Source organism: Pleurodeles waltl, chromosome 2_1 (genome assembly GCF_031143425.1).
Source record: "Pleurodeles waltl isolate 20211129_DDA chromosome 2_1, aPleWal1.hap1.20221129, whole genome shotgun sequence".
In the NCBI taxonomy this organism is placed as follows: Eukaryota; Metazoa; Chordata; class Amphibia; order Caudata; family Salamandridae; genus Pleurodeles; species Pleurodeles waltl.
In genome coordinates this window covers 201,344,047-201,370,140 of record NC_090438.1, presented here as the reverse complement: position 1 = coordinate 201,370,140, position 26,094 = coordinate 201,344,047, and the positions used below count along the sequence as shown (strand labels likewise).

The 26,094-nt window shown below is 46.3% G+C and overlaps 1 protein-coding gene across 3 annotated transcripts in view; it reads left to right on the top strand.

The window, feature by feature from the left end:
- The window catches only part of MTMR1 (myotubularin related protein 1), a 403,694-nt gene that overhangs the window by 222,714 nt on the left and 154,886 nt on the right, over positions 1–26,094 (top strand). For all 3 annotated transcript variants that reach the window (XM_069212405.1, XM_069212404.1, XM_069212403.1), the window contains 2 exons: positions 5,262–5,411; positions 17,452–17,640. In XM_069212405.1, coding sequence (XP_069068506.1) covers positions 5,262–5,411; positions 17,452–17,640 — 339 coding nt within the window. The remainder of the gene's footprint in view (positions 1–5,261; positions 5,412–17,451; positions 17,641–26,094) is intronic.

Here is a 26,094-nt window from a genome sequence, read left to right as displayed (position 1 = left end):
AGACCACAGCTGCTATCATGGCATGAGACAACAAGTGCCAGCACATCCGAGACAACTGCTTCAATCACTTTTGTAACCACTGTACAGACCAAAGAAGCAACATCAGCTGCTACACCAGCGACTGCAGCATCTGCTGCCCCAACACCAAGAAAAGATTAGGAAGACCTGCCACCACAGAAAGGACCACAGCTGCAACTACAGCAGCAACAGCTACGAGCACAGCAAGGACCACACTTGAAATTTAAGCAGGTATGACAGGGAGGTCCCAGAGTAGTGGTCGCAACTATAACCACAACCGCCATGGTAGGTCCCAGAGTAGTGAGCACAACTATAACCACCACAGGGACCTCAGTACCAACTAGAGCTGTCAGCACAGCATCAAATATAGCAGTGAAATTGCTTTTACCAGTTTGAGGACAACATCCACCGCCTACGTAGTAACAACAGCTGCAAGAGTTCAGCATCTATCAATGCTTTAACCACAGCAGGGACCACAGTAGTGATAACAGCTGCCACCACATCAGGAACTACAACAGTGTTTATTATATCAGTGACAACAGCTGTCTAAACAGCCTGGACCACAGCAAAATCCACAGCTGTAATCTGACCTACAATAATAGCAACAACCACACCTGTTTCCACAGCAGGAACTGTCACAGCAGCAACTGTCACAACAGTGACCACAGTAGGAACTCATCAATGACCATGGCTACTATTAGACCTAGCATCCTTAGGGTCATCTTGGCCCAGGCGTTTTGCCTTTCCTTTCCTGTTTTTAGCTGTATTGTTTATTGGCCTTAGAACGCTGAGCACTTTACCTCTGCTAACTAGGGCTAATGTGCATATGCTTCTCCCCTAAACGTGCTAACATTGGTGTATCCACAATTGGACTATTTAATTTACATGTAAGTCCCTTGTAAAGTGGTATCCCCTATACCCAGGGCCTGTACATTAAATGCTACTAGTGGGCCTGCAGCACTGATTGTGCCACCAACTTAAGTAGCCCTGTAAATGTGTCTCAGGCAGGCTCGCCACTGCAGAGACTGTGTGCAGTTTTACTACCACTTTGACTTGCATGTAAAACCTCTTGCCAGGCCTTAAACTCACCTTTTCTTACGTATGTCACGCCTAAGGTAGGCCCTACGTAGCCCATAAGGAAGGGTGCCATGTAAGTAAAAGGCAGGAAATGTACTTTAAGTTTTACACGGCTTGGTGATGAAAAACTTCCAAAGTTGTTTGTCGCTAGTCTGAGGCCTCCTCTTCTCATAGGCCAGCATTGAAAATTCCTTAATACTTTTAAGCTGTAATTCCTGATCAGAAAGGACTAGCTGCATCATGTTTCATAACATTGGAATGATAATGATAAATCCTCTTTACTTATAAAGTCGAATTTATTATTACTATTTTAGAAATGTCACTTTTAGAAAGTGGGCATTTCGCTGCTCTGTGTGTCTGCCAGCCTGTCTCCAGTACACATCTGGTCGGGATGAAAACTACATTCCTTCCAGACACCCACAACATAGGACACTCCGCTGCATCTGCATTCATCTGCATACATTTAGGTCTTCCTGGGCAAGGACGATGGGAAGGGCTCACACTTACACATCAAGGATAGTGGCCTGAGCCTCCACACAAAGGACTGATTACCCCTCATTTATAATCTGGAGTCAGGACTTGGCTGAAAGGGGGACCTGTGCACTCCTGAGGGATCTTTTGAAGTCATGCTCCACATCAAAGGCACTTTAACCAATGACCCCAACACCGCCGCCCTCAACCTCAAACGATGGCTTGACGACTGCGCCAACACCCCCGCTCCACTCAAGAAAACCAACAACACCTGAGTCAACAAGAAAGCTCCCTGGTTCACCGCAGACCTTAAGACCTCCAGACGAGAATGCCGGAAAGCTGAGAAAACCTGGTGCCAAGAACAATCAAAGAGCAACTTCACCGCCCTCAAATCAGCCATGCGCAAACACCACCAGCTCATCCGGACCACCAAAAGATCCTTCTACAAAGAGCGGATAGACAACAACGCACACAACAGCAAGGAACTATTCAACATCATCAAAGAACTCACCAACCCCAAATCCTGCTCCATCGACCCTCCCCACTCACAAGACCTCTGCGATTCCCTCTCCATCTTCTTCCACCGCAAGATCACAGACATACATGGAAGCTTCGCAACGCCATCCCCCACCACCACAAGGTCAACCCCATCACACCCTGCTGCACCAACGTACTGAGCACCTGGACCCCCACCAACGATGAAGAAACCACCAAAACCATGAGCACCATCCACTCTGGCTCTCCCACAGACCTCTGCCCTAACCACGTCTTCAATAAGGCCAGCCAAATCATCACTCCCCAGCTCCGGACCATCATCAACAGCTCCTTTGAGACTGCCATTTTCCCGGAAAGCTGGAAACACGCCGAAGTCAACGCCTTGCTCAAAAAGCCCAAAGCCAACCCCGAAGACCTAAAAAACTACCGACCTATCTCCCTACTCCCCTTCCACGCGAAGGTCATAGAGAAGATAGTCAACAAACAACTTTCCCGCTTCCAGGAGGGCAACAGCCTACTCGACGTCTCCCAGTCTGGATTCCGCAAAAACCACAGCACCGAGACCACCCTCATCGCCTGCACCGATGACATCAGAACCAGGCTTGACAAAGGTGAAACCGTAGCCCTCCTCCTTCTCGACCTTTCCAAAGCCTTCAACACCGTATGCCACCAAACCCTTCGCACACGCCTCTTCGACGCCAGAATTCACCACAAAGCCCTGGACTGGCTCACCTCCTTCCTCTCTGAAAGAACACAAAGAGTTCTCCTCCTCCCGTTCCGGTCTAAGGCCACCAAGACCATATGCAGAGTCCCCCAGGGATCCTCACTCAGCCCCACCCTCTTCAATATCTACATGGTTCCGCTCGCCAGCATCGTCCGACCCCACGGCCTCAACATCAGAAGTACTGGATCTTTGACTCTCTGAAACCAGTACACCTCTGGACCTGAAAGAAACTCTGCTGGAATAAAGGCTGCTGTGCTCAAAGTATTGTCACTTTTCAGTGCCTGACTGTTCCTGGGAACTTCTGCCCTGGTTTGTTGAGCCAAATTGATGTCTGCTGACCTCTGCTCTGCCAAAAGAAACTAAAAACTGCACCCAGAGTGACTCCATTGGTTTGCTGGCTTGCCCCTTGCTCTCCTCGAGATCTCAAGGACATCAAAGATCTAGTTGCCTACTTCTGGAGTCTTTCCCTCCAGCTGGGGAACTGCAGTGCGACCGGATTCCTGCAGGTTCCGTTGGCCGTGTCTCCCCCCCCCGCAGCACAACCTCATTGATTGTTTCCTACTGTAGGGACCAGAAGTCGCACTGTCTATTTGAGTCGTGGCGGAGCGCCAAGACCCCTCTACTACTGGTTGCCATGGCAAAGTGACTGCAAAGGAAAGCACCGGCATCATTGCCGTCCCTGCCGCACCCAGCTGAGCCAAAGAAGTGATTGGCCTACCTGCACCACAGCGGGAGTACCATACCCGAGACTACTCCCCCTACAGCCTTGAAGGTACCTTCTGTAAGGAACAGCCAGACCCGAGAGGTCCTCATAATTGTGCTGCGCTCCTCGCAGCTGTGTGCCTGTGCTTGCCTTGGTGTGTGGTTAGACCCAGCGATCTTAGTGGCTGTGCCGCACTCCTTTGTCCTCTCATTACAAGCTGAACATTCTACAGAGGGCTCATACTTGCATAATAGAAGTGCACCAGCTTCTAGAATTAGCGTAATACACATACCTTAAAATGCTCATATATTTTTAAAGCACTGCTTTGATGTACTTGAAATTGAATATCTTGTGATCTACTGATTGGATTTTTGTCGCTTTGGTCTTATTCTACTCCACTAAGTATTCTCTATTTTTCTAAACATGTTTAGTCTTTTTGTGGTGTTTGCATTGTGTTAATTTGTGTGTATTGCCCACATACTTTACACATTACCTACTACATTAAGCCTACCTGCTCTGCTCCAAGCTACCACAGGGTGAGCATAGGTTAATTTAAAGTGTTTCTGACTTCCCCTGACCAGGATTGTGGTCCGTACTTAGACAGGGTGCATACCTCAGCCATCTAGAGGCCACCATAGTAGAGGCAATAACAGCAACAGAAACAGCATCTGCCAGAAAATCAGACAGTAGCATTGACCACAATTATAATAGCAGGGAAAATTACAATCCCAGCAGTTGCCACAATGGTAGAAATAACAGCAGTGACAACATTGCCATCACAGCAGGGATAGCAATTGCAGCACATCTCCCTGTAAGGAAGGTACTACAGCAGCAGCCACAGTTTTAACTGCTGGAACTAAAAAGCAAAAAAAGTGATCAGTGGAATGCTTAAATTAATTTCAGCCTCTGGTAATTACTCTGGGCTGCAATATAGTCCTTCAGGGTGTTTTTTGCTCACTTTGCGACTACATACATGGGCTACCATATGCAATTCCATCTCAGTTATGGCCCCATCAGATGGAACTCTCCAGCTGGAACTACTGAACCCTGTCCTCCAGAAAAGGACCACAAGCAACCCAGATCGGTTCAGACCTGTTGGGCCGCATGATTGAGTTCCATCTTGAATCCTGTGTCACAGTGAGAACAAGATCCAGGTCCCTGAGAAAAATCAAACAAGCATTGGAAAGCAAAGCCTGTAGGTCTGGCCTTAATGTGCTAACTGACGTAGTTCATATGCTTGTTTTTTTCTTCTCCTGCTTGGTGTGGGCATAACAGAAAAACAATGCGGCAAGATACTCAGTTACAAGGTACAAATACGCTTACAGATATGAGCATCCCCTTGTTTGCATCCATTAGGTCTGGCATCCAAACAGCCGGACCTGTTTGCTTTGCTGGTGCTTGTGTGTTATTCACCTCAGCAACAGTTGTCTTAACATATTTGTGATATCATATACTGCTTAAACACATGATGAGTGTCTGTCTTGTCTAGTTGTAACATAGGCATTACAGACATAAGCAGCTATGCTGTATTTCTTAACTTCTGCTGGATTACATCACATTTTGAATTTTACACTTTAATTAGAGATTTTAGCATCAAATTATATTATATCCTGCATTTTCAGTCATTAGGGTATTTGCCAATTCAATTTTTTGTAAGATTGAATCTATTCAAAATATTGCAGTCCTTTTTTCCAAGATTGGAATAGAAATTGAAACTACATAATATAGAAACAGATGATTGTTTTTTTAAGTATATTTGTTCCTTGTTTTTAGGGTTTACCCAATGAGAGCTGGAAAGTAACAAAAATCAACAGCACCTACGAATTTTGTGATACATATCCTGCTATTTTTGTTGTACCAACTAGTGTAAAAGATGACGACCTTTCGAAAGTTGCCGCATTCAGAGCAAAAGGGCGAGTCCCAGTGAGTAATATAATTAATTTTAAAATTAAATGTGTGCTTTATTATGTGTTTTTGCATTCTCCTGGGAGACAAACTTATGAATTCTGTGTATTCATAAGTTTCTAAATGTAAAGTGCTGTGAGAGCTTAATTATTTTTTAAAGCTTAAAGTGTTAAATACAACGTTGTGTAGACATAACGAATTCCATCGCTAAGGCAGTAACTGACAAGACAGAATTTATGTTGAGCAAATAGTTGAAAACAGTTTGTATCTCCTGGTAGCAATAACAGTAGAAAGCTATTTAGTCTACAAGGAACATTGGACTTTATTCGATTTACTTTATGACCAATTGTTGTCAAAACTGTTTTAAAGTATTTTATTGGTCAGACACAATAAATAAGGAATCACTGAGACAATCCCTCTTTTTGTGTGATCACCTCAATTTTCTGCTGACTGATTAAGCTGGTAGGTTAGCTTTGAACATTAGGCCATTGCTGTCCTGGCCCCAGTGCATGTATTAAGACCTCTAAAACATGACAGAATAGGCTAACTCCTAATTGATATATTTAACTTTCCAGTAAGGCCATATTACATGGTGCAGGAAAATACACCAGTGGCATGGTAAGTTAAATGTCATTGTGGACTTGTTGTGTCATCCATTAGCCTGACAGTACATGGCTTCAGGTCTACCTGTGTAGACTGACCTTTCAAAATAACACCTTTATCCAAAATAGAACCATACTTTTAAATATTAAGTAAGTCACCTTTAAGTAGGCCTTGTGGCTCATGCATAAAAATCTAATGCGGGGCGATTTCAGATTTTTGATAAATATATAGGAAAAGTAACTAGTAAAAGTTAGACTTTGTCCAAACCTTCAGTAGGCTAAGTAGTATTAGCCTGCCCTCAGCTGGCGCCTGTCAGTGCTTCCCCTTAGTAGGGTTTGAAAACTGCTTCCAGAGCAGAATACATGGCTTGGGCCTTTTGGCAATAAGAGCTAGGTTTGAGATATGAGATTTGTCTCAGCTCAGTAAGGGCAATTGAGGAGGGTTTTGGAACTTCATTAGCTGAAAGGGAGTACGCTGAGTCCTGCTCATTTATAGTGAAGGGTCAAGGGAGCCCTGGGGAACGGAAGCCTTTGTTTCATCGGTCAGCTGTAGCCAAATTGGCACCAGCTCAGTAGGAGTGAAAGATGGTCCCAGAACCAGTTTGATGTGTTTGAGAAGGTGAGGATTGTTAATTTCCTTGGACACCCACCTGATTGGGACAACAGCCTCCAAGGGCAGAAGGGTGTTGCATGTTTGATTTTGCTCCAGATAGTGCACTGTTGGATAGTGTACTGTAAGTCAGACATGATGTGCTGCAGATCTGAGAAAGGTTGCTGCTTGGAACTTTTTTCTCTTTGATTAGGGAATGTCTAGGAGCCATCCCCACCCACTATCTAGAGAACCGTTCAAAAGTGACAGCTCACACACATCTGTTCAGAACACGTTTTTAACCTTTTGTAGAAGAGGACTAGATCTGCTGTCTGTGGCGTGCAGGGAGACCACAGGGGCTGTACCTGCTCCCAGTGTGTACACAGGACTGAGAAATGGACTCTGGTGGTCAGCTCCTGACCTTCTTGTGCCCACAAGAACACAATGAGCTGCAACCATTTGGCCAGTAGCAACTGGACCTGGACTTGACCTTGCTGGTGGGCTCTGCTGGCGGGAGTCTTGGAACCTAAATGCTGTCTCTAAAGGATTAGGAGTCTTAGAAGAGACAAAGAAGAACTGCTCTAGAAAGTTTGTGAAGATGAGACTGAAAACGTTTTTGAGCTTCCAAGACCTCCCTCTGTAACTTCAACAGGATTTTGCTGCAAAGGTTTCTGATTTTGAGAGGACTTAATTGAATACATATTCCATGCTTGCCCCAAAGAGCCTAAGTCTGAAGGTACAAATTTTTACCAGGGAAAAGTGAAACTGAAAAGTACCCAACTGACAAGAGGACTTGTATTTGTGCTCCAAGCTTTTCCTGCCAAAGCCAACTGCTTAAGCAGAACATTGTCCAGCAGCTATCTGACTTCGAGAAGACTTGCAAAGCCCGTAACCTTGCCCTGCTAGAGGATTTTGTTAAGCACTTTACACAGTTTTCCTTAAGTCAAGGCTGTCTGTTCCATGTCATAGTTATCAGGGTTAAGCCCAGGTTTATTTATTGAAAGTGTGTGTTGAACCAGACAAGATTTTGTCCTTGTTGCTTGGCAAGGACTCGCATCCTCCCCTTTTAATAACCCATTTTCTTAAAGTAATGATTAGGAACAGACCCTGGCGCCTATTTGAGAAGGATGTAGTAGGACATTACTATGAAACAGTAAGATCGCAATCTCAGTCAAGAATTCTTTTCTAACTCTTTATTTGCTACAACTGTAGCAAGCGATAATGGACAGAGCTGATTCTAGATTTTTGTAACGAACGTGTGTGTATATATATGTATATATATATATATATACACACACACACACGTTTGTAATATATATATCTGCAGGGGAAGCTTCTCAATTAGACATTAGACACAGATCAGTTATATAATGTGTATAAATATATAATACACAGGCTCTCTGTAGCTATGGGGAGGTCAGATTTCCCATTGTAAAGGCATTTTTTTGTTTTCTTAGTAACTGTGCTTGCTGCTCTTTGACAAATCTGCACAAATATTTCCCAAAAAAGTACATCCACTTTAGGTTCTTCATGACAAGTTTGTTGCCAATCCGTCAAGCGGGGCCCACAAATGGGAGGTGGATGGGTGTTTAAAGTGATATTTCCCATTTTAACACCCACAGAATTCTTTGCTCCTCAACACAGAAGAAAACAACTGAACGGAGGTTCACCAGTCTTGGCCTGTAAATAGTACTTTACTTGGGAAAGTGCCTTTCGTTTGTTTGCTCTAAATCCGTTAGGTAATTTTCGAAAAAATTGCATTGAAAAGGGTGTTCGGGTTAGGTCTGGAGACGTTATATCTCAATCGTTAATTTAAGGATCCTCTGTGGATTCCAAAATCCAATTTAAAAAAACATAAAGGCAGATCGGCAGTCTGCCACTCCCTGATTTGTCAGTGGTCACAGAAAAATTTCTGTTGCTGCCACCATTACACATTATAGAATGGCCAGCACTGTATTAAACCAGGGTCATAAGGGAACAGGGTGAACCTACTCTGACCCCATGAGAATGGGCATCCCAGAATTAGCCCAAATGCCAATACAATTAGTATTTAAAAATATATTTTTATTGTGGCATGTGTGCATAAATTGGCAATCTGGGACGCAGGGAAGATCCATGATTTACAAATCCAGCATTGTAGTCAGTCATTGGGAGAGGTCATAGGTCTCACCTTTGGTACCAATTGGCTTTGGCAATTCATTTTAGTTGTACTATACTGAATGGCCAAAAAAAAATAAAAAAAATAAAAGAAAAGCAAAAAAATAAATTGTTTGCACAGCGGCCTTGTACTTTTGTATATGTGCACATCTGTGATAATGTAAATGCTTGCACGCATCACTACACATGAGCGCTTACAAAACAATGCCAGTGCCATTGTTTTAATTTACTGATTCGAGATAGATTGGTAAATAAAAAAGAAAGAAAAAGAAACAGCACAAGAGTGCTTTTTTCTAGGGTGGAGTTGCCTATAGCAGTGGTTTCCAACCTTTTAACTTCTGTGAACCCCCACTGTATCATACTGGCATCCAGGGACCCCCACTGAATCATTAATGGAATCAGGGTCACCCCCCAAATGAGTCATTATTGAAAGCTGGGGACCTAGTCTGAAAATATTATTACATTTTCTAAGCAGTTGTGGACCCCCTGAGGAGGTTTTGCAGACCCCCAGGGGTCCCCGCAGCACAGGTTGGGAACCACTGGCCTATGGCAATTAGTTCCCTTCAAAAAATAAAAATAGAAGTAAAATATAAAATGTTTAAAAAAAGACTGTGGGCATTAGGGCAATTGAGGAGTGGATGGGAGAATAACACAAGCAGCAGGGCAGCACGTGAGTGAGAGCAACTTGATGGCAGGGGTAAAAGCAAAGCATAACAGCGAGAAAGCAACTGACTACAGGGAGGGGAGGGAGTTTGACGGGGGCAGTAGGAACATGACAGAAACACAGAGTGTTGAGGAGGTACTTGGTGGTGGGGAGAAGCACACGAAAAGGAGAGTTGTAAAGCACATTCTCTTTTCAAGCAAAAAGAAGAAAAATAGTTCCCTTAACATGATCAGTGGAAGGTTCGAAGCCATCCAATCAGAAAGATGGTAAAGCTGTTATGTGTTAATAGTATTTGTAAAACAAACTATCACCTATGAGGTGAGCAGGGAAAATCCTTGCCTCAACACGAGCAGGGGTTGGTTAATAGAAGACCCAGTTTTCAGCAGCTTCTTGTGCAACTCAAGAAGAAAGGAGGAGAGTCAGATGGGAAGAGGAAGGTTGTTTCAGGCTTTAGGAGCAATATAGGAAAAGGCCTGACCTCTGGATCTGATCTTGTGTATGCATGGTGTGTTTCTGAGAAAGAGCCCTAGCTGAGCGGAGGTGTATAGTAGGGTAGTGGGAAGCGATGCAGCTGATCAAGTAAATGGACCTAGGTTGCGTAGAGTTTTGAAGGTGGAGTTACGAGCTTTAACTGCGTTCGTTTCTGTATTGGGAGCCAGTGGAGCTCTCTGAGATGTAGTTTGATTTGTTTTCTTCACTGGATGTTGAAAGTGAATCTAGCTGTTGAGACCTGGATGGTTTGTAGTCTTCTGGTCAATCAATCAATTAATTTGTTGAGCGCGCTACACATCCGGAAGGTCTTGAGGCGCTTCCTGAAGGTCAGGAGGTCCTGGGTCTTACGTAGGTTAGCGGGGAGGGTGTTCCAGGTTTTGGTGGCGAGAAGGGAGAAGGATCTGCCGCAGGTTGTGGTACGGTGAATGCGAGGGACTGTTGCGAGGGCGAGGTTGGTGGAGCGGAGCTGGCGTGACGGGTTGTGGAAGGTAAGTCGATCGTTGAGGTAGGCCTGTCCGGTGTCGTGGAGAGCTTTGTGAGTGTGAATTAGGATTTTGAAGACGATCCTTTTGTTGACGGGTAGCCAGTGGAGGGCTCTGAGGTGGGCAGAGATGTGTTTGTGGCGAGGAAGGTTGAGGATGAGACGTGCTGAGGCGTTCTGGATGCGCTGGAGTTTTTTCTGGAGCTTGGCCGTTGTTCCCACGTGGAGGGTGTTGCCATAGTCCAGCCTGCTGCGAACCAGGGCATGGGTGACCGTTCTTCTGGTTTCCACGGGAATCCACCTGAAGGTCTTGCAGAGCATTTGAATGGTGTTGAAGCATGAGGATGAGATGGCGTTGACTTGCTGGGTCATGGAGAGTGAAGTATGAAGCCTAGATTGCGTGCGTGGGTGGTGGGCGTGGGGGGGTGACCCCAGGGTGGCCGACCACCAGGAGTCGTCCCATGCTGACTTGATGGGGCCAAAGATGATGATCTCGTTTTTTTCTGAGTTCACCTTGAGGTGGCTTGCTGTCATCCAGTTGGCGATGGCGAGGAGTCCGGTGTGGAGGTTGTTCTTGTCATTTGCGGGGTTCCTCGTGAGGGAGAGGATGAGCTGAGTGTCGTCTGCATAGGAAATTATGTTAAGGTTGTGGGATCTGACGTTGTTGGCGAGCGGAGCCATGTAGATATTGAAGAGGGTGGAGCTGAGTGAGGGCTCTGGAGAATTCCGGCATCGAAGAGGCGTGTGCGAAGGGTTTGGTGACATACGGTGATGAAGGCTGCGGAGAGGTCAAGGAGGATGAGGGCAACAGTTTCACCTTTGTCGAGCCTGGTCCTGATGTCGTCGGTGCAGGCGATGAGGGCAGTCTCTGTGCTGTGGTTTTTGCGGAATCCAGACTGGGAGAAGTCGAGTAGGCTGTTGTCCTCCAGGAAGCGGGAAAGTTGGTTGTTGACTATCTTTTCTCTATGACCTTCGCGGGGAAGGGGAGTAGGGAGATCGGTAGTTTTTTAGGTCCTCAGGGTCGGCTTTGGGCTTTTTGAGCAAGGCGTTGACTTCGGCGTGTTTCCAGATATCCAGGAAAATGGCAGTCTCGAAGGAGCTGTTGATGAAGGTCCGGAGCTGGGGAGCGATGATTTGACTGGCTTTATTGAAGACATGGTGAGGGCAGGGGTCTGCGGGGGAGCCTGAGTGGATGGTGCTCATGGTTTTGGTGGTTTCCACATCGTTGGTGGGGGTCCAGGCGCTCAGTACGTTGGTGCAGCAGGGTGCGATGGGGTCGACCAGGTCAGTGGTGGTGGTGGTGGGGGACGGCGTTGCAAAGCTTCCATGTATGTCTGTGATCTTGCGGTGGAAGAAGATGGAGAGGTAGTCGCAGAGGTCTTGTGAGTGGGGAGGGTCGGTGGATCAGGACTTGGGGTTGATGAGTTCCTTGATGACGTTGAATAGCTATTGCTGTGTGTTGTTATCTGTCCGTTCTTTGTAGAAAGATCTTTTGGTTGTCTGGATGAGCTGGTGGTGTTTGCGCATGGCTGATTTGAGGGCGGTGAAGTTGCTCTCTGATTGTTCTTGGCGCCAGGTTTTCTCAGCTTTCTGGCATTCTCGTTTGGAGGCCTGAAGGTCTGCGGTGAACCAGGGAGCTTTCTTGTTGACGCGGGTGTTTTTTGTTTTCTTGAGTGGAGCGAGGATGTTGGCGGAGTGGTCAAGCCATTGTTTGAGGTTGAGGGCGGCGGTGTTGGGGTCATTGTTTTTGGGTGGTAGGGATTGGGCAAGGTTGGAGATCAGCTGTTCCTTGGAGATCTTGTTCCACTTGTGGTGAAGTATCTGATGCCTGTTGGTGGTGGGTGGTGGGCTTCAGGAAGGAAAAATGAACGCAGTGGTGGTCAGTCCAATGGAGTTCGGTGGTGTGAGTGAAGGTGATGTGGCTGCTGGACGAGAAGATGGCGTCTAGCGTGTGCCCGGCTGAGTGGGTGGGCGAGGTGACCAGTTGCTTGAGGCCGAGGTTGGCGAGATTGTCCAGTAGGGCAGCGGAGTTGCAGTCACTGGTGTTCTCCAGGTGGAAATTTAGGTCGCCGAGGAGCAGGTTGTCTGAGGAGGTGAGGGCGTGGGAGCTGATCGTGTCGGCGATGGTGTCGCAGAATTGGGGGTGGGGGCCTGGTGGTCTTTAGACGAGGGTTCCTCTCAGGGTGGTGTTGGTGTTGATGTGTATCTGAAAATGCAGGTGTTCTGCGGAAGCCAGGGAGTTGTTGGTGTTGGTGGAGATCTTGATGGAGCTTCTGTAGACTATGGTGATTCCTCCTCCTGGTTTGTTGATACGGTCGATTTTGGGTGATCTTGTAGCCCTCATGGATGGCTATGGCGATGTCTGGTTCTGATGAGGGGTTCATCTATGTTTCAGTGAGGAAGGCGATGTCAGGAGAGGATGACGTGGGTAGGTCCCAGAGCTCGATGGCGTGCTTGTGGACGGAGCGAGTGTTGAGGAGGATGCAGCTGAGATGGTTGGGGTGTCTGGCGTTGTTGTGGTGCTTGGTGGCTTGATTGCAGAAGAAACGGCACGAGTGGCAGGCAGAGGGTCCGTGGGTGTGCCTGGGGGTGGCCTGGGCGCAGGCGGTGGCCCGGCGGAGGTTGAGTGTGTGGAGCTCTGCAGTGGTGGCATCTGGAGGCGTGGGAGATGCGCGGAGCAGGGGAACAGGCGCTGGGCGCAGTCCGGGCACAGTCCAGGCGCAGACGTGCTTGCCTCTGGTGCTCCTCCAGCGTGCGGCCGCCATGAAGAAGGGGAGGTGGTGAGTTGTTTGTTGATTCTGGCGTTGAGGATGTACCTGTAGTCCAGCTTGCCGGTGATGAGGGCATTTGTGACGGTCTTAAGGGTCTTACTAGGGAGCTTTATTAAGAATTTCCTCACCATTTTCAGTGTGTAGTAGCAGGATGCTGTGACTGTGTTGATTTGTGCAGTCATGTCCTGATTGCTGTCTGTGATGATCCCAAGGTGCCTGGCGTAGGTGCTGGAAGTGTGTGTGGGTCCAGGGTTGGTCCAGCAACCAGGTAGATTCCCATGGTGAGGTGCACTTGACAAAAATCACTCTTATGTCTTGTCAGCTTGAACTTGAACAGTGTTGGGCTTCAGGACTTCATCCAATTGGTGACTTCAGTCATGGGATGGTAAACTTCTTCCTTGTTTTGGAGATGTTGTCTGAGAGGGAGAGTATGACTTTGTGGGCTTCCGAGGAGTACATGGCCAGGCTGAATGCTTGTGTTCAGTTCGTCAGGAAGGAGTAAATCCATCAGGATGCCAATCTTGTGGAAGCATCAGATGAGAATGATGTGGGATAACATGTCAAATGCTCCTGAGAAGCCCAGGAGGATAAAGGCTGCTGTGTCCCCTCTGTCTAGAGAAATGACTGTGGCATATTTCGAAGTGTGTGTCAGGTTGCTGAAGTGAAGGAGTTGTTGGGTGTGAGAGCTGCGCTGAAGGACTGGAGTCTTTTGGTGAAGGCAGGGTCAGACGAGGCCCCGGAGTTGGATGAACTTCATGGTAGCAGCTATCTTGATTGGGTGAAGGTGGGCCACGACGCAAGGGTCCGTTCTTCAAATCAGATGGGAAGTCTGGTTGCGAGGGCGACTGACTCCAGTAGAGGTTCGAAGTTGCTGTTTATGGACGTGATCTTCTAGCAGAATTCCGAGACTTTGTTGCAGAGATCTTTAGAAGGGGTAATGCTGTTGGATGTAGCTGCAGGCGTGGTGAAATCATTAACAAAAGTGAAGAATTTTTATCTGCTGTTGGTGCCCATGTCTATGCAGTTTGAGAGGGCTATTTGCTTGGTGTTCCGAATCTGTTGATAGTTGCAACTTAAGGCGAATTGGAAAGTGTCTTTGTGTGCTGTGTCTTGGCTCAAACTTAATTTGCTCTCCGGGCGTTTGCAGTGCTGCTTTACTACCATGCTTCCATGTGGCTTGTGTTCAACCTCTTGCTGTTTTGCTGTTTTGTTGTGCTTTTTGGGGGTTCCACAGAGTAGGAGCATCTGGTAATGCAGTTGTTGAAACTGGTAGGTTGATGGAGTCGAGTGTTCGGGCCATTGCTCTTAGGGTACGGTAGTCCAGTCTTCCTCTAGAATGTTTTTCCAACTCTGGTGTGCAGGTCTGTTGGTTGTGGGTTAGTGGTGGTGCAGTTCCAGGATGCTAAATCTCATGAGAGTGTGGTCTGTCTAGGTGATTGGTGATGGCTTATTGACTACAGTGTTGCTGAAAAAGGTGAATGCCCATTTCAGGCGGTGTCTGGTGGTGTACATGGGTTCAATAACATACCTGGTGAGACAGAGGTTTCTGAAGTTTTCTAGAAGGGCTGTAGAGCTAGGGTTGGTGCGGTCTTACAGGTGGAACATCAGGTCCCTGAGAAGAATGAATGTGCTGGAGTCGATGATGAAGAGTGCAGTGAAGTCTGTGATGTCACTAGCGAAGTTTGTGCAGGGTCTAGGTAGTCTGAATACAAGGGTTCTGCCCAGAATGAAGCTGGCTGTAATGTGTAGCTTGAATATGAGATGTGCCAAATGCCTGCTTGAAGTGTACATGGAGATGGTGCAGCTGATGGAGTCCTTGAAAATGATGGTGACAGCCTTTGGGCTAGTGCTAATAGTCCTGCCTAATCACATATGTTTGTGGAGTATTTAGTGAGCAGGTGTTGAGAAGTGAGCATGCAAACGTGGGGTGCTGGGTGGGTGAGGGCATGTGTGTGTGAGTGTGGTGGTGCGGTGCTTGGTGCTGTTTGCTCAGGAGAGTGGTGAGTGTAGTGTGTGAGAGGGTGCATGAAAACCTTCAGGAGACACAAGTGAAGGCACCCTTCAAGCTGTGCAGTCTGGCAGCCGGTGTTGAGGGCGTGTAGCAAGGTAGTAGTTGGGTGGGTGGGGGGTGTCAGTGGGCAGGACCACTGTTCCTGGTGCTGGGCTCTATCCAAGGGCCGAAGGGCTTGCCTTTGACGTGCTGGGGCCGCCATTTAGTAGTTCTAGGAGGGGGAAGGCGAGCAGTAGGGAGTGGGTGGGTCTGGGAGGGAGGTGGGAAATAAGGAGAGCAAGGAGGTAAGAAGTGTGCGGGGAGGCAGTTGGGGCAGAAAGGAAGGTTCCATTTGGGGGAAAGTACACAAGAAGCAGAGTAAAGGTCAATGAAAAAGTGACTAAAAAGAGCAAAAAGTACTAAAATAGCAAGCTGAGAGAGAAAGGGACAGAAAAGTGGCAAAAAAAAGAATAAAAGCAAAGCAGAACGGCACTGCAGAAAACTGTGCGCAAAATGGGAGTCAGGACAAAAACAGAAGGTTGAAATTCGTGCAAAGGCAAAGTGAAAGGCTCAAAAAAAGATGGAATAGACAATGAGATGAAGACCGAAAACAAAACTGCAATCAAAAGGGGGGCGCAAAGGTCATGAATAAGGGAAGGACAATGTAGAAAGGCAGAACAGAAACGCACAGTGGTAAACAGTAGTAACACGCGACTCATGAACGAAGTCAAAGCAGAGGCAAAAGGTTGAAAATAAGACAAAGATAAAGGTACAAAAAGATATAGAAAAGACAATTAAGTGGCAACTGCAAACAGACCTGAGTGGATGAGTGAGAGAGCGAGACAGAGATCAACAGGAAGGAGAGGAGCGAGGCTGTGTCCAAAAAGGCCTTGCATGGTCAAGGTAAGTCCTAAGGGGCTAGGATAAGCCATGCAATAATCAAGCAAATGAGTGACAATGAAGCCAGCCAATGGTAACTAATGGGCGGGCTGTCAGCCCCTGTAGGTTTCTGGTAGGCCCACAATAGGTCTTTGACAACCAGACCTATTGCATCCTAAAAATGAGAAAAATATTCAGTGCACTTCTGCTGTACTTGGCCAATGGCCACACATGGGTTTGTCCGCATGCAGCAGGTTGGGATCAGGGCCTACCGGCCATCTAGTACCTCTTGGCAACCCCCTGCTCCACACTGCCAGTGTGGTTGACTGCCCACGGGGTGATGTGGCCCTGTGACCAACCCATCCTGCACAAAGTCGAAGGCCAGGCACAGTGGTGCCTTGCTACACACTGCAAGTTTACTTGGCCTAGATTCAGGGTCGTCCTTTGTCTGTGTCAAATCCTAGAACTCAAATTTGATTGTTGCTGTATTGTTAGTTGATTTCCCATATAACAATGGGCTTGTTTTACAAAAGCAGTTTGCACAACTAAGCTGAACATAGAGTTAAAATATGCATTTTGTAAACATAAAATCCAAATCCTGATATGCAGACCCAGGATAGGTGGAATTGTAGGGTACCAACATGCCTTTAAGAATGTGGAAAATCTACTAAAGTTGCGAAATTACCGCTTTACCAAGTTAGCTTTAGGGATTTGATTCTGGATGGCCTCGGTATGGAAGCATGAAAAATTAATTTAGCTAATCTCATGACCCCGTCCTGGAAACACAGTAACTGTGCCTCTGTCAGAAAAAGAAATAGTGGTTTTCCGGGAGGCGGTGGGGAGAGAACACCTCCAAACTCTACAGGAGTACGGGACATGTTGGGTGGGAGAGTTGATTGGTTGTGGCGAAATGCATTGCGCTCACACTTGCAGATGGAGAACATTCCACCTGCTGATAAATTCACATATGTACATGTAAGTATCCGGCTTTAGCGCACTTCACGTTTTCTGTAAATGTTGTGGATGTCCTTATTCCGGGAAAGCAGAGGCAGAAACCTTTTGACTCTGGAGCTGGGCTCCAGCTGCCCTCCATGTGTATGACAAGTGTACTCTCCCTTACCCGATCTCAAATCACTCCTTGACGTGTTTGCAAACGAATGGGCACTTGTATAGCACAGAAGATGTCTGAATTACAACATAAAACCTGTTTAACACATACACATAATAACCCGCTGTATAAAACCGATATCACACAAATATGTTTCTGTTTAAGTGTTCTTAGGTGAAAGATATGTGAAAGACCTTGATTAAGAAAGGCAATAAACAAGTGCCGGGTTAGTGGAAAATCCGACATGACATAATTTAATATTTAGTTTTTCACTCTTCATAGCTAAACCGATGCAAGTGTGTTTTTTTTATCATTCCCCCTTCAGGTGCTGTCTTGGATTCATCCTGAAAGTCAGGCAACAATCACTCGCTGCAGTCAGCCTCTGGTAGGTCCAAATGACAAGCGCTGCAAAGAGGATGAAAAGTTCTTGCAGACTATAATGGATGCCAATGCCCAGTCACACAAGCTCATCATCTTTGATGCGAGGCAGAACAGTGTTGCTGACACAAACAAGGTAAGGGTATGCAAGAGGTCGAGAATGATAGCAATAATGTCCAAGCGGACTCCTGCATCCCCGGGTGCCTACTCTATTAAATGGGGTAACGTACAGCTGTACCTTTGAATAACTGCACTAATGAAACCTAATAGGCGCTTTGGCCTCCTGCCAAACAACTGAGTGCCACAAATGTAATTATTCTCATCGCATCTACTGCTGGAGGATTGACACTTCTTTGTCAACACAACCTCTGCACAAAATATACCCTCAGTTGAAGAATAACTCTATAATTTTTTAGTCTCCCGTATCATCTAGTTGCAGATGGGTATTTTAACCTCTCGAGCTTGATACTTTTGTTAATTAGCCTTAATTCCTGTTTGACAAGTTGGTTTATTCATAATATTTGTCTTCTCACACCTCAACCCTAGTTTTTAGTGTTTTATTACTTTATAGTCATGCATTGTCACCTCTCAGTTCGTCAAAACAGGTGACATCGGTATTGTACTGTCCAGCCCTTTCAGTCAGTGTGGAAGAATCTTCTCGGATTCCAGCTCAACAGCTGACCTCTATCAGATGCTTTCCAGACGTGGTAAAGAGAGGTGCATTCATTTCTACGGGACGGATGGGTGCCTTACAAGAAAGTAGGCCTTGACCCTTTACCATAGCACCCATGATTCCAGTTGTGCAAGTAAAGTGGAAAGAGGGTCTGCTCCTCTACAGACAGCCTCAAATCGGTTATTCTTATGTGTGACCCAGCGATCAGTGGCGGGTGCAGAAGGGGCGGGCAGAAAAAAAACACTTACTTCTTCGCCGTCACGCCACTCCGCCATCGTCTTTGTGCAGGCACAGGATCCCAGCCTGCTCTGCAGCCAATCCTGATGCTGCTAAGAGCAGCGTCAGGATTGGCTGGGAGCGCCCAGCCAGGGTGCTCCCAGGCAGACTTGGAAGCCTGTGCAGGCTGTCGGTTGCTGGGCTGGAGAGAGCCCTTTGTTCATATGTGTTTGGCCGGCCCGAGACGGCCGGACAAACATACATGCTCAGTGAGGGGGAGATGAAGAGTTCAAAATTGTTCATTTATTCTTATCCATATGCACCTACTTTCACAATATTTTGATTTTCTGAATTTAAACCTCAATATTTTGACCTCCGATTGTTTAAATATGCCTAGTCTATTGCCATGTAGTTCTCTGGCAGCTGGTGACCTTTAAAGGTGGTGGGGAGTAATCCTTGGCTCGAATTTCAAAGATATTTTTCTTGAAGGGTTTGCTAACACTTTCTTGTACTAAGTTTAGTGTCTCACTCAGTTTCACTCGGTCTCACTAATTCACACTCTCACTCATTCTACTCTGACCCACTCTGACTCACTCATTCTGAATTACTCAGTCTTATTGTGACTCACTCAGTCTCACACACAGTTACACTGTCATTCTCCCTCACTCACTCACATTTATGCTCACACATACTCGTCCTTACTGTCACTCATTCTCACTCACTCTGCCTCACTCCTTCACTGATTCTCTCTTACTTTAACTCACAACCATAGTCACACAGACATGCTCACTGAGCTGGGATTTCACTTGCTTTGGTCAGTCCCTCTGAAGGCTGTTGCAGGCACCTTCATGCACCTGTGTCAGCAATCAAACAATATCACTAGCTGCCTTAGTTGGTTACTGGACCCGAAGTGGGTCTATATTTTATTTTTATTATATCAGGAGTGAATAATTATTCACTCTTGATACAATATAATTGGATCACAAAACAAGGAGGGTGTAGTGTAGCTGTGGAGCCCATAAAAGAGAGATGCCACTGATCCAGGGACACCTGTCCATCAAACCAATCCATCCACTCAGTCATCCATCCTTTCACTTATCCTTCCCCTTTTCATCCATTTATCTATCCATCCTTTCAATCATCCATCCTTTCACTCATCCATCCACCCTTTCGTTCCATCATCCATTCTTTCACTCAATCCATCATCTTCCCTTTGGCTCATCCATCTCTCCACCCTTTCACTCAGCCTTCTATCCCTAAACCCATCCATCCACCCTTTTTCCCATCCATCTATCCTTCCATTTATCTTTTCATTCACTTCCATCCTTTCACTCACTCATCCATCCATTAATTCACCCTTTCACTCATCCCTCCATCCTATCATCCAGACGTCCATCTATCCTGCCTTTCACCCATCTATCCATTGTTTTACTCATCCATCTTTACATACATCCTTTCGCTCACCCATCCTGTTGCTCACCAATCCAATCTTTCACTCCATCCATCCACTTGTCCATCCATTTACCCTTCCACTCATCCATCAGTCCTTTTCCTCATTTTTCCATCCATTCCTTCTGTCATAATTCATCAAGCTATCATTTCACTCCATCCATCCATCCGTCCATCCATCCACTCATACACCCTCTCTCTTTCACTCATCCATTCTTATGTCCATCATTTCACTCATTAATCCATGCATTTATCCACCATTTCACCTTCCCAACTTAATTATGTGCCTTTGTATGCCGAGCTGCAGACAGAAGAGGCCCATCAAAAACCCCATCCCACTGTGGCTGCTAAAGCAGGGGGAGTTCACAATGACCCTTAAGCATAAACTTAACCACATATTTACTTTTTAGTCCACTAGTGCAGTTGTTGTCCGCAGCTGGTCCCTTCCTTCTCTTGGGCCTCTACAGTCACAAGAAGCGCTCTGTTGTGCTCAGCTCCATAATATTTTCTTTCACAGTGAAACCAAATGCAGTACTAAACAAGTATTACTGCAGGGAGAGCAGCCCCTGCCCCCTCCTGCAGTCTGCCCCTATTTGATGATTGTTGCCACCCACTCCCTCCGTGCCCTCATTGGCCTGCCCCACCCCCCAGCCATTGAAGTGAATGGAACTTTGCCACCTCTTCCCTGGGCCATTGTTTATGCGCCCCAAAAGCAACTGGATCCATGGCTTTCTAATTTAGCACTCCTTTTCCTATGATATCCCTGCTGTAGCTTGTGCTAGCAGTTTGAAGAAAGCCTCGCCTGGCTGGCACTTGCGCAGTAGGACATCAGCAAAGTTCACTAGCGTTCACCTAGGAAATTGAGCACATTGTTTTAGAGCAGTGATTTTCATCTGTTGTGCTAATTTACCTGTTCTTGCCTCTCCCCAGAGGGTGACAGGTCAACGCCCCTTTTGCCCTTCAACACCAGTCGCCCTTGGTCTGATCCAGTCCATGTGCCTAGGAAGATGTTAGTGCGTGGACCACATGACTCTTCACCTATTCTCTGCTCCAGTGAAAGATACACTTATATGCACCCTTCTTTGTTCCCAGTTGATATGTATGAGACAAGGACCAAACTCTCTAAAACCAAGGACCGCGGACATACCCCCCATCAAAAGTCCTCTGCGAAAACCTCGCCATCTCCTCCACCGTAAGATCTCCATCATCACAGCCAACCCTGACCAACTGGTCCACCCTCACCACCGACGACACCCGATGGACCATGAAGACCGTCCTCTCCGGAGTCCGCTCGGACTTCTGTTCCCACCACCTCTTCATCCGAGCCAGCAACACCATCTCTCCTGAGCTCTGCTGCACTATCAACTGTTCCATCGAGGCCACCATGTTCCCTGAAAACTGGAAGCAGGCAGAGATCACCCCCTGCTGAAGAAACCCTTTGCAAACCCGTCGTACCTCAAGAACTACAGACCCATCTCTCTGCTCCCCTTACCGGCTGAAGTCATTGAAAAAGCAATGAACTCCCAACCCACCAAATTCATTGAGACCAACCACATCCTGGACCTCTCCCAATCCGGCTTCAGACACAACCACAGCACTGAGACTGCTCTCCTCACCGCAACAGACGACATCCTTAATCTCCTGGACTGAGGTGAAACTGCAGTCCTCATCCTTGTGGACCTCTCAGCCGCCTTTGACACCGTCTCCCACCAGACCCTCTGCACAAGACTCCACAACGCCGGCATCCACGGCAATGCCCTGCAGTGGATCGTCTCCTTCCTCACCGCCCAAACCCAGAGAGTCAGGCTCCCACCGTTCACATCCAGGCCTACAGAGATCAGCTGTGGCTTCCCCAAGGCTCCTCACAGAGCCACACCCACTTCAACATCTACAAGGCCCGCTAGCAAACATCATCAGAAACCACGGACTCAACATCGCCTCCTACGCTGACAACACTGAGATGATCCTCTCCCTCACGTACGGACCAACTTCTACAATGGGATGAAAGGAGTCACTGCCTGGATTAAAGACAACTGCCTTAAGCTCAACTCTGACAAGACAGAAGTTCTCATTTTGGGCCCACCCCCTCTTCCTGGGACGACTCCTGGTGGCCCACAGCACTTGGACCCCACCCCCACACTGACTGACCACGCATGCAACCTCGGCATCATCCTTGACTCCTCGCTCTCTATGAACCACCAAGTCAACACTGTCTCGTCCTCCTGCTTCCACATACTCCACCTCCTCCAAAAGGTCTTCATGTGGGTCCCCGTCGAATCCAGAAGGATAGTCACCCAGGCGCTTGTCAGCAGTAAGCTTGACTACGGCAATGCACTCTACGCAGGCACCACCCAGAAGCTCCAAAGGAAGATGCAAAGAATCCAAAACACTGCTGCCAGACTCATCCTGGGCATCCCTCCCCTCAGCCACATTTTCGGGCACCTGAGAAACCTCCACTGGCTTCCGATCAACAAAATAATCACCTTCAAACTTCTCACGCATGCCTACGAAGCCTTCCACAACATCAGACTGCATACCTTAACCACCGTCTCTTCTTCCACACGCCCACCAGACAACTCTGCTCTGCTCACCTGGCCCTGGACCTCATCACACAGATCCGCAAGACCACAGCTGGAGGATCATCCTTCTCCTACCTTGCCGCGAAGATCTAGAACTCTCGCTTTCTCTTCATCTCAGGCAATCTCCCTCTCCCCCTCAATTCAGGAAGGACCTCAAGACCTGGCTCTTCGACTGAACTGGCCATCCAGCACGTGACCAAGCCTGCAGAACCTCCCCATCCCCCCAAGCGCCTAGAGGCCTGAAAGGGTGATTATCCACGCTTTAGAAGAACCATGATTGATTGATTGATTGAAGAAAGGAACCAGGGTACCACATAAGAACTGACATAACAGTTCTGTGCGTCTAAGCCTATGCATTCAAAGGGGACTTTCTATGACTTTTATACAACAAATAACATAGCATAAAAGAGTTACTGAGGCCATTTTCCATGATAAAACAAAATATTATTTGTTTGAATCAATTCAAACACATTTTCCTTGACATTAAGCTATATTAATGTGAGTGGAAACTGTTTCATGCGCAAAAGAGGAAGTTTGGTGAAAATCAGCACATGTGATAAACATTATATATGTGTTTGTGTGTACACATATGTTTTAGTTGTCTAGCCCCTTTCCTCTCGCTCTGCCACTTGATCTTCCAATATGTCATTTTTAACACCAGTATTGTCACATTATGTGGTCATCGGGAAATGTTTCTCTCTGTTCTGCATGACAATTTCTACCAGACCTAAATCAGTGGGAATCCGGTGTTCTTTAATGGATCCTTTCATCTGCTCATGTCTCTAAACCTGTTTCCTTGCTGGCTTTGCAACTGATCCTCTCCTCCTTTGTCCTCCGAACTGTGCTGCATGCACATATTTTTCCTCAGATCTAAGGCTGTCCAAAAGTAACTTTGTCTTGTTGTGTGGTTCGGGTCTGCCTCCCTATAATCCAAGTGATGTCCATAGTTGTTCTGGCTGCATCCATGTATCTGGCTCAGATAAGGCACCCTGCTCAGGTATACCTCAACCCACCAATTTAAATCCTGTGCATGACTCAAGAAAAGGGGGTCTCTGTGACTGCAGAGTGTCAACCTCATTGCAATTTTCTTTTTAACTGATCGCTAGCACGATGACCCTGTTTCTTGCAGAGTCCATTATGGTGACATATATGATCAGATGGGCCAACTGCTAGGCTGCCCATGCCAGATCATCACACGCACATATGCATCCATTTACCTTGCCTCAAACCCCCTGTGTGCACCTCTTAAGTTCACGATTTCAAGGACATGATTTCTCACATCACAATTCTGGTTTTGAAAGTGCTATTTCTAGCCCTACATGTGTTTTCGTGTACACAGACTATAATTTTCCAGTGTTTACATTGATAAGCAAGAGGGATGAAGGGACAATGTGTTCTGGTTTCTGTCATCAGTGCCTAGCCCAATTCTGTGAATATGTTCATCGTAAAGGAACCCATTCTGGAAACCTACAGCAGTCCATAATATTCCTGTAACTGCATTTTCAATATATACCTATTATCCGTGACAGGCCAAATTTACACCGAAGGTTTTTAGAAAGCCTGTACAATTTACACTAATTTAAGACCTTCATGCCTAATAATGCCACGATCTTTGGAAAAATGTGGCCACCAGAGCGACCTCAACTGCCCTAAAATAGAAATGGTTAAATGATTAAGTGGAGTATTCATGGAGATTTCCACCTCCCCTCACCTCCCCCCCCTCCCCCTGCACCCCCCCCACCCCCAAAAAAAGGAGTGAGTTCTTCTTTACTAATCACACTTTCATAAGGTGAGACTTTTACAAGGAAAAGCTGCATTCTTCCAAATGGTTTGTGAAGAGCATGTGAAGGAAAGTAAGTTAAGTCACACTTCTAATGTCTAATTACAGCTGCTGCCACCACATCCCTGGATCTCTCTTCTATATTTACAGCAGTCAGTTGGAGACTAAGCAAGTCTATCCTAAGAGATCTAGGTAGCTTCAGAAACAAGAGGCCACATTCCTCTAAAATATAACAAGAGCAAAGGCATATTGGAGGGCAGCAATTAAAATGGCATTTAGTAGGAAGTGAGAAGGAAAATTATCCAACCGCAAATGAAACGGGCCCCGCTTAAATCTGAAAAATAATTTTAAGAACTGTAGGAAAAGGGCAATGAAACTGTACCTCAGAGAGGCAACTGGAAATAGGTTGTTCCTGACAAATGGAACTCAGTAAAGTGCTCTACCTTGCTCCTTAGTAATGAGACCAGCTGTGTTTTTACCACCTTCATCGTTTTATATGCCATTAGTTAGTTGGCGTATTTATGTTGCTTCTCCAGATCATGTATGCTTTGTTTTGGCTTCCGCTTTCTCCAATACCTTGTCCCCTTCAATTGTGTTGCAATAGCCTTTGACTCCAAATACTAAGTTCATTGCAAACTAGACACCAGCTATGCGCGCTTCTTCTTTATTTTGCTCAAAATGTTGAGAAATGTGATCTTTTCAATTCCTTAAACATCAGAGTCCTTACATAGGGCGTTGATGAAATGTCACCAGTCCAAGTGAATTAATATTTTTCAACTGGGTATGGGCTGACACCGGCTTCCAATCTTCTCCTTTTAGGTTGGCTGCAGAGGTAGTTGATATTAGTATGTTGTCTATACACAAACATGAGCAGTGAGTACATATGATTAGTATGAATAATCCTACTTGCTATGGTAACTTAACCTCCAGACCTAACTCTTCTAGTTTCCCTTTGAGGCATTTGTATACTACTCCTTCACAGTCTTCTGTTTGGTGATAGCAATAACAGAGATGCCCCCTCAGTACACCTTTTTATTACTGTACCGTCGACAGTAGTGCAGAAGACCTTAATACAAACAGTTGTCATACAAAAGGGTCAGCTATGACAGTTTGAAAGCGCAAAATCATATGTTTGGTTGAAACTCATGCTTCTTGGCCTAAAGAGTCAGCAGTTACTGCAGAAGCCTACAGTGCACATGTTCTGAGCCAAAAGAATAGGTTTTGTGACAAAAAACTGTCACTCTTCACAATGATATTGGAACTACAAGGGTTTGAGGAAGAGCAGGAGGAATTACATGTCCTACAGTTTTAATGAGTTACATAGTAGTCATAGATTAATGTGGGCTTCTTTCCAGTAGAGAGTTAATGTTGCTGGTAGGCAGATAAAGGTTACACTTAAGGGGGATATATGTATTTTTTTTCACAATTTGTTATTAGGAAGGATCATAAAATACAGAATACCACAAAGGTCAAAATGAGCATTTGTGGCGATTTTGAAAGAAAAAAATCCAGGACATTGTATATACATAGTACTGAAGTATACAGACATTACACTCAACCTTTTATACAATCAGAGGATACGAATCCCCATCCCTGTGGGAGAACCAGGAAGGCCATTACTAGTAAGGGAAAAGCCAGTCAGGATGGAGGGAGCGATGGAGCTTCTGGGTCAAACACCCAGTGCGAATGGTCATTAGAGGATGTGTCCTGCTGATGCATTAACGCATCAGGGCAATGGGGTTTAAAAGACCTGAAGTAGCATCGGTGTTCCAAATAGGTCATCTCTGTTAATGAGGGTGATAAAGAGCATGGGGAAGGCAAGGTAAGGGTAGGGTGGAGAAGGGGGTTCCGTCGTAGGAGATCGCCAGAAGAGGGTGGCCTTGAGCAAGTTCT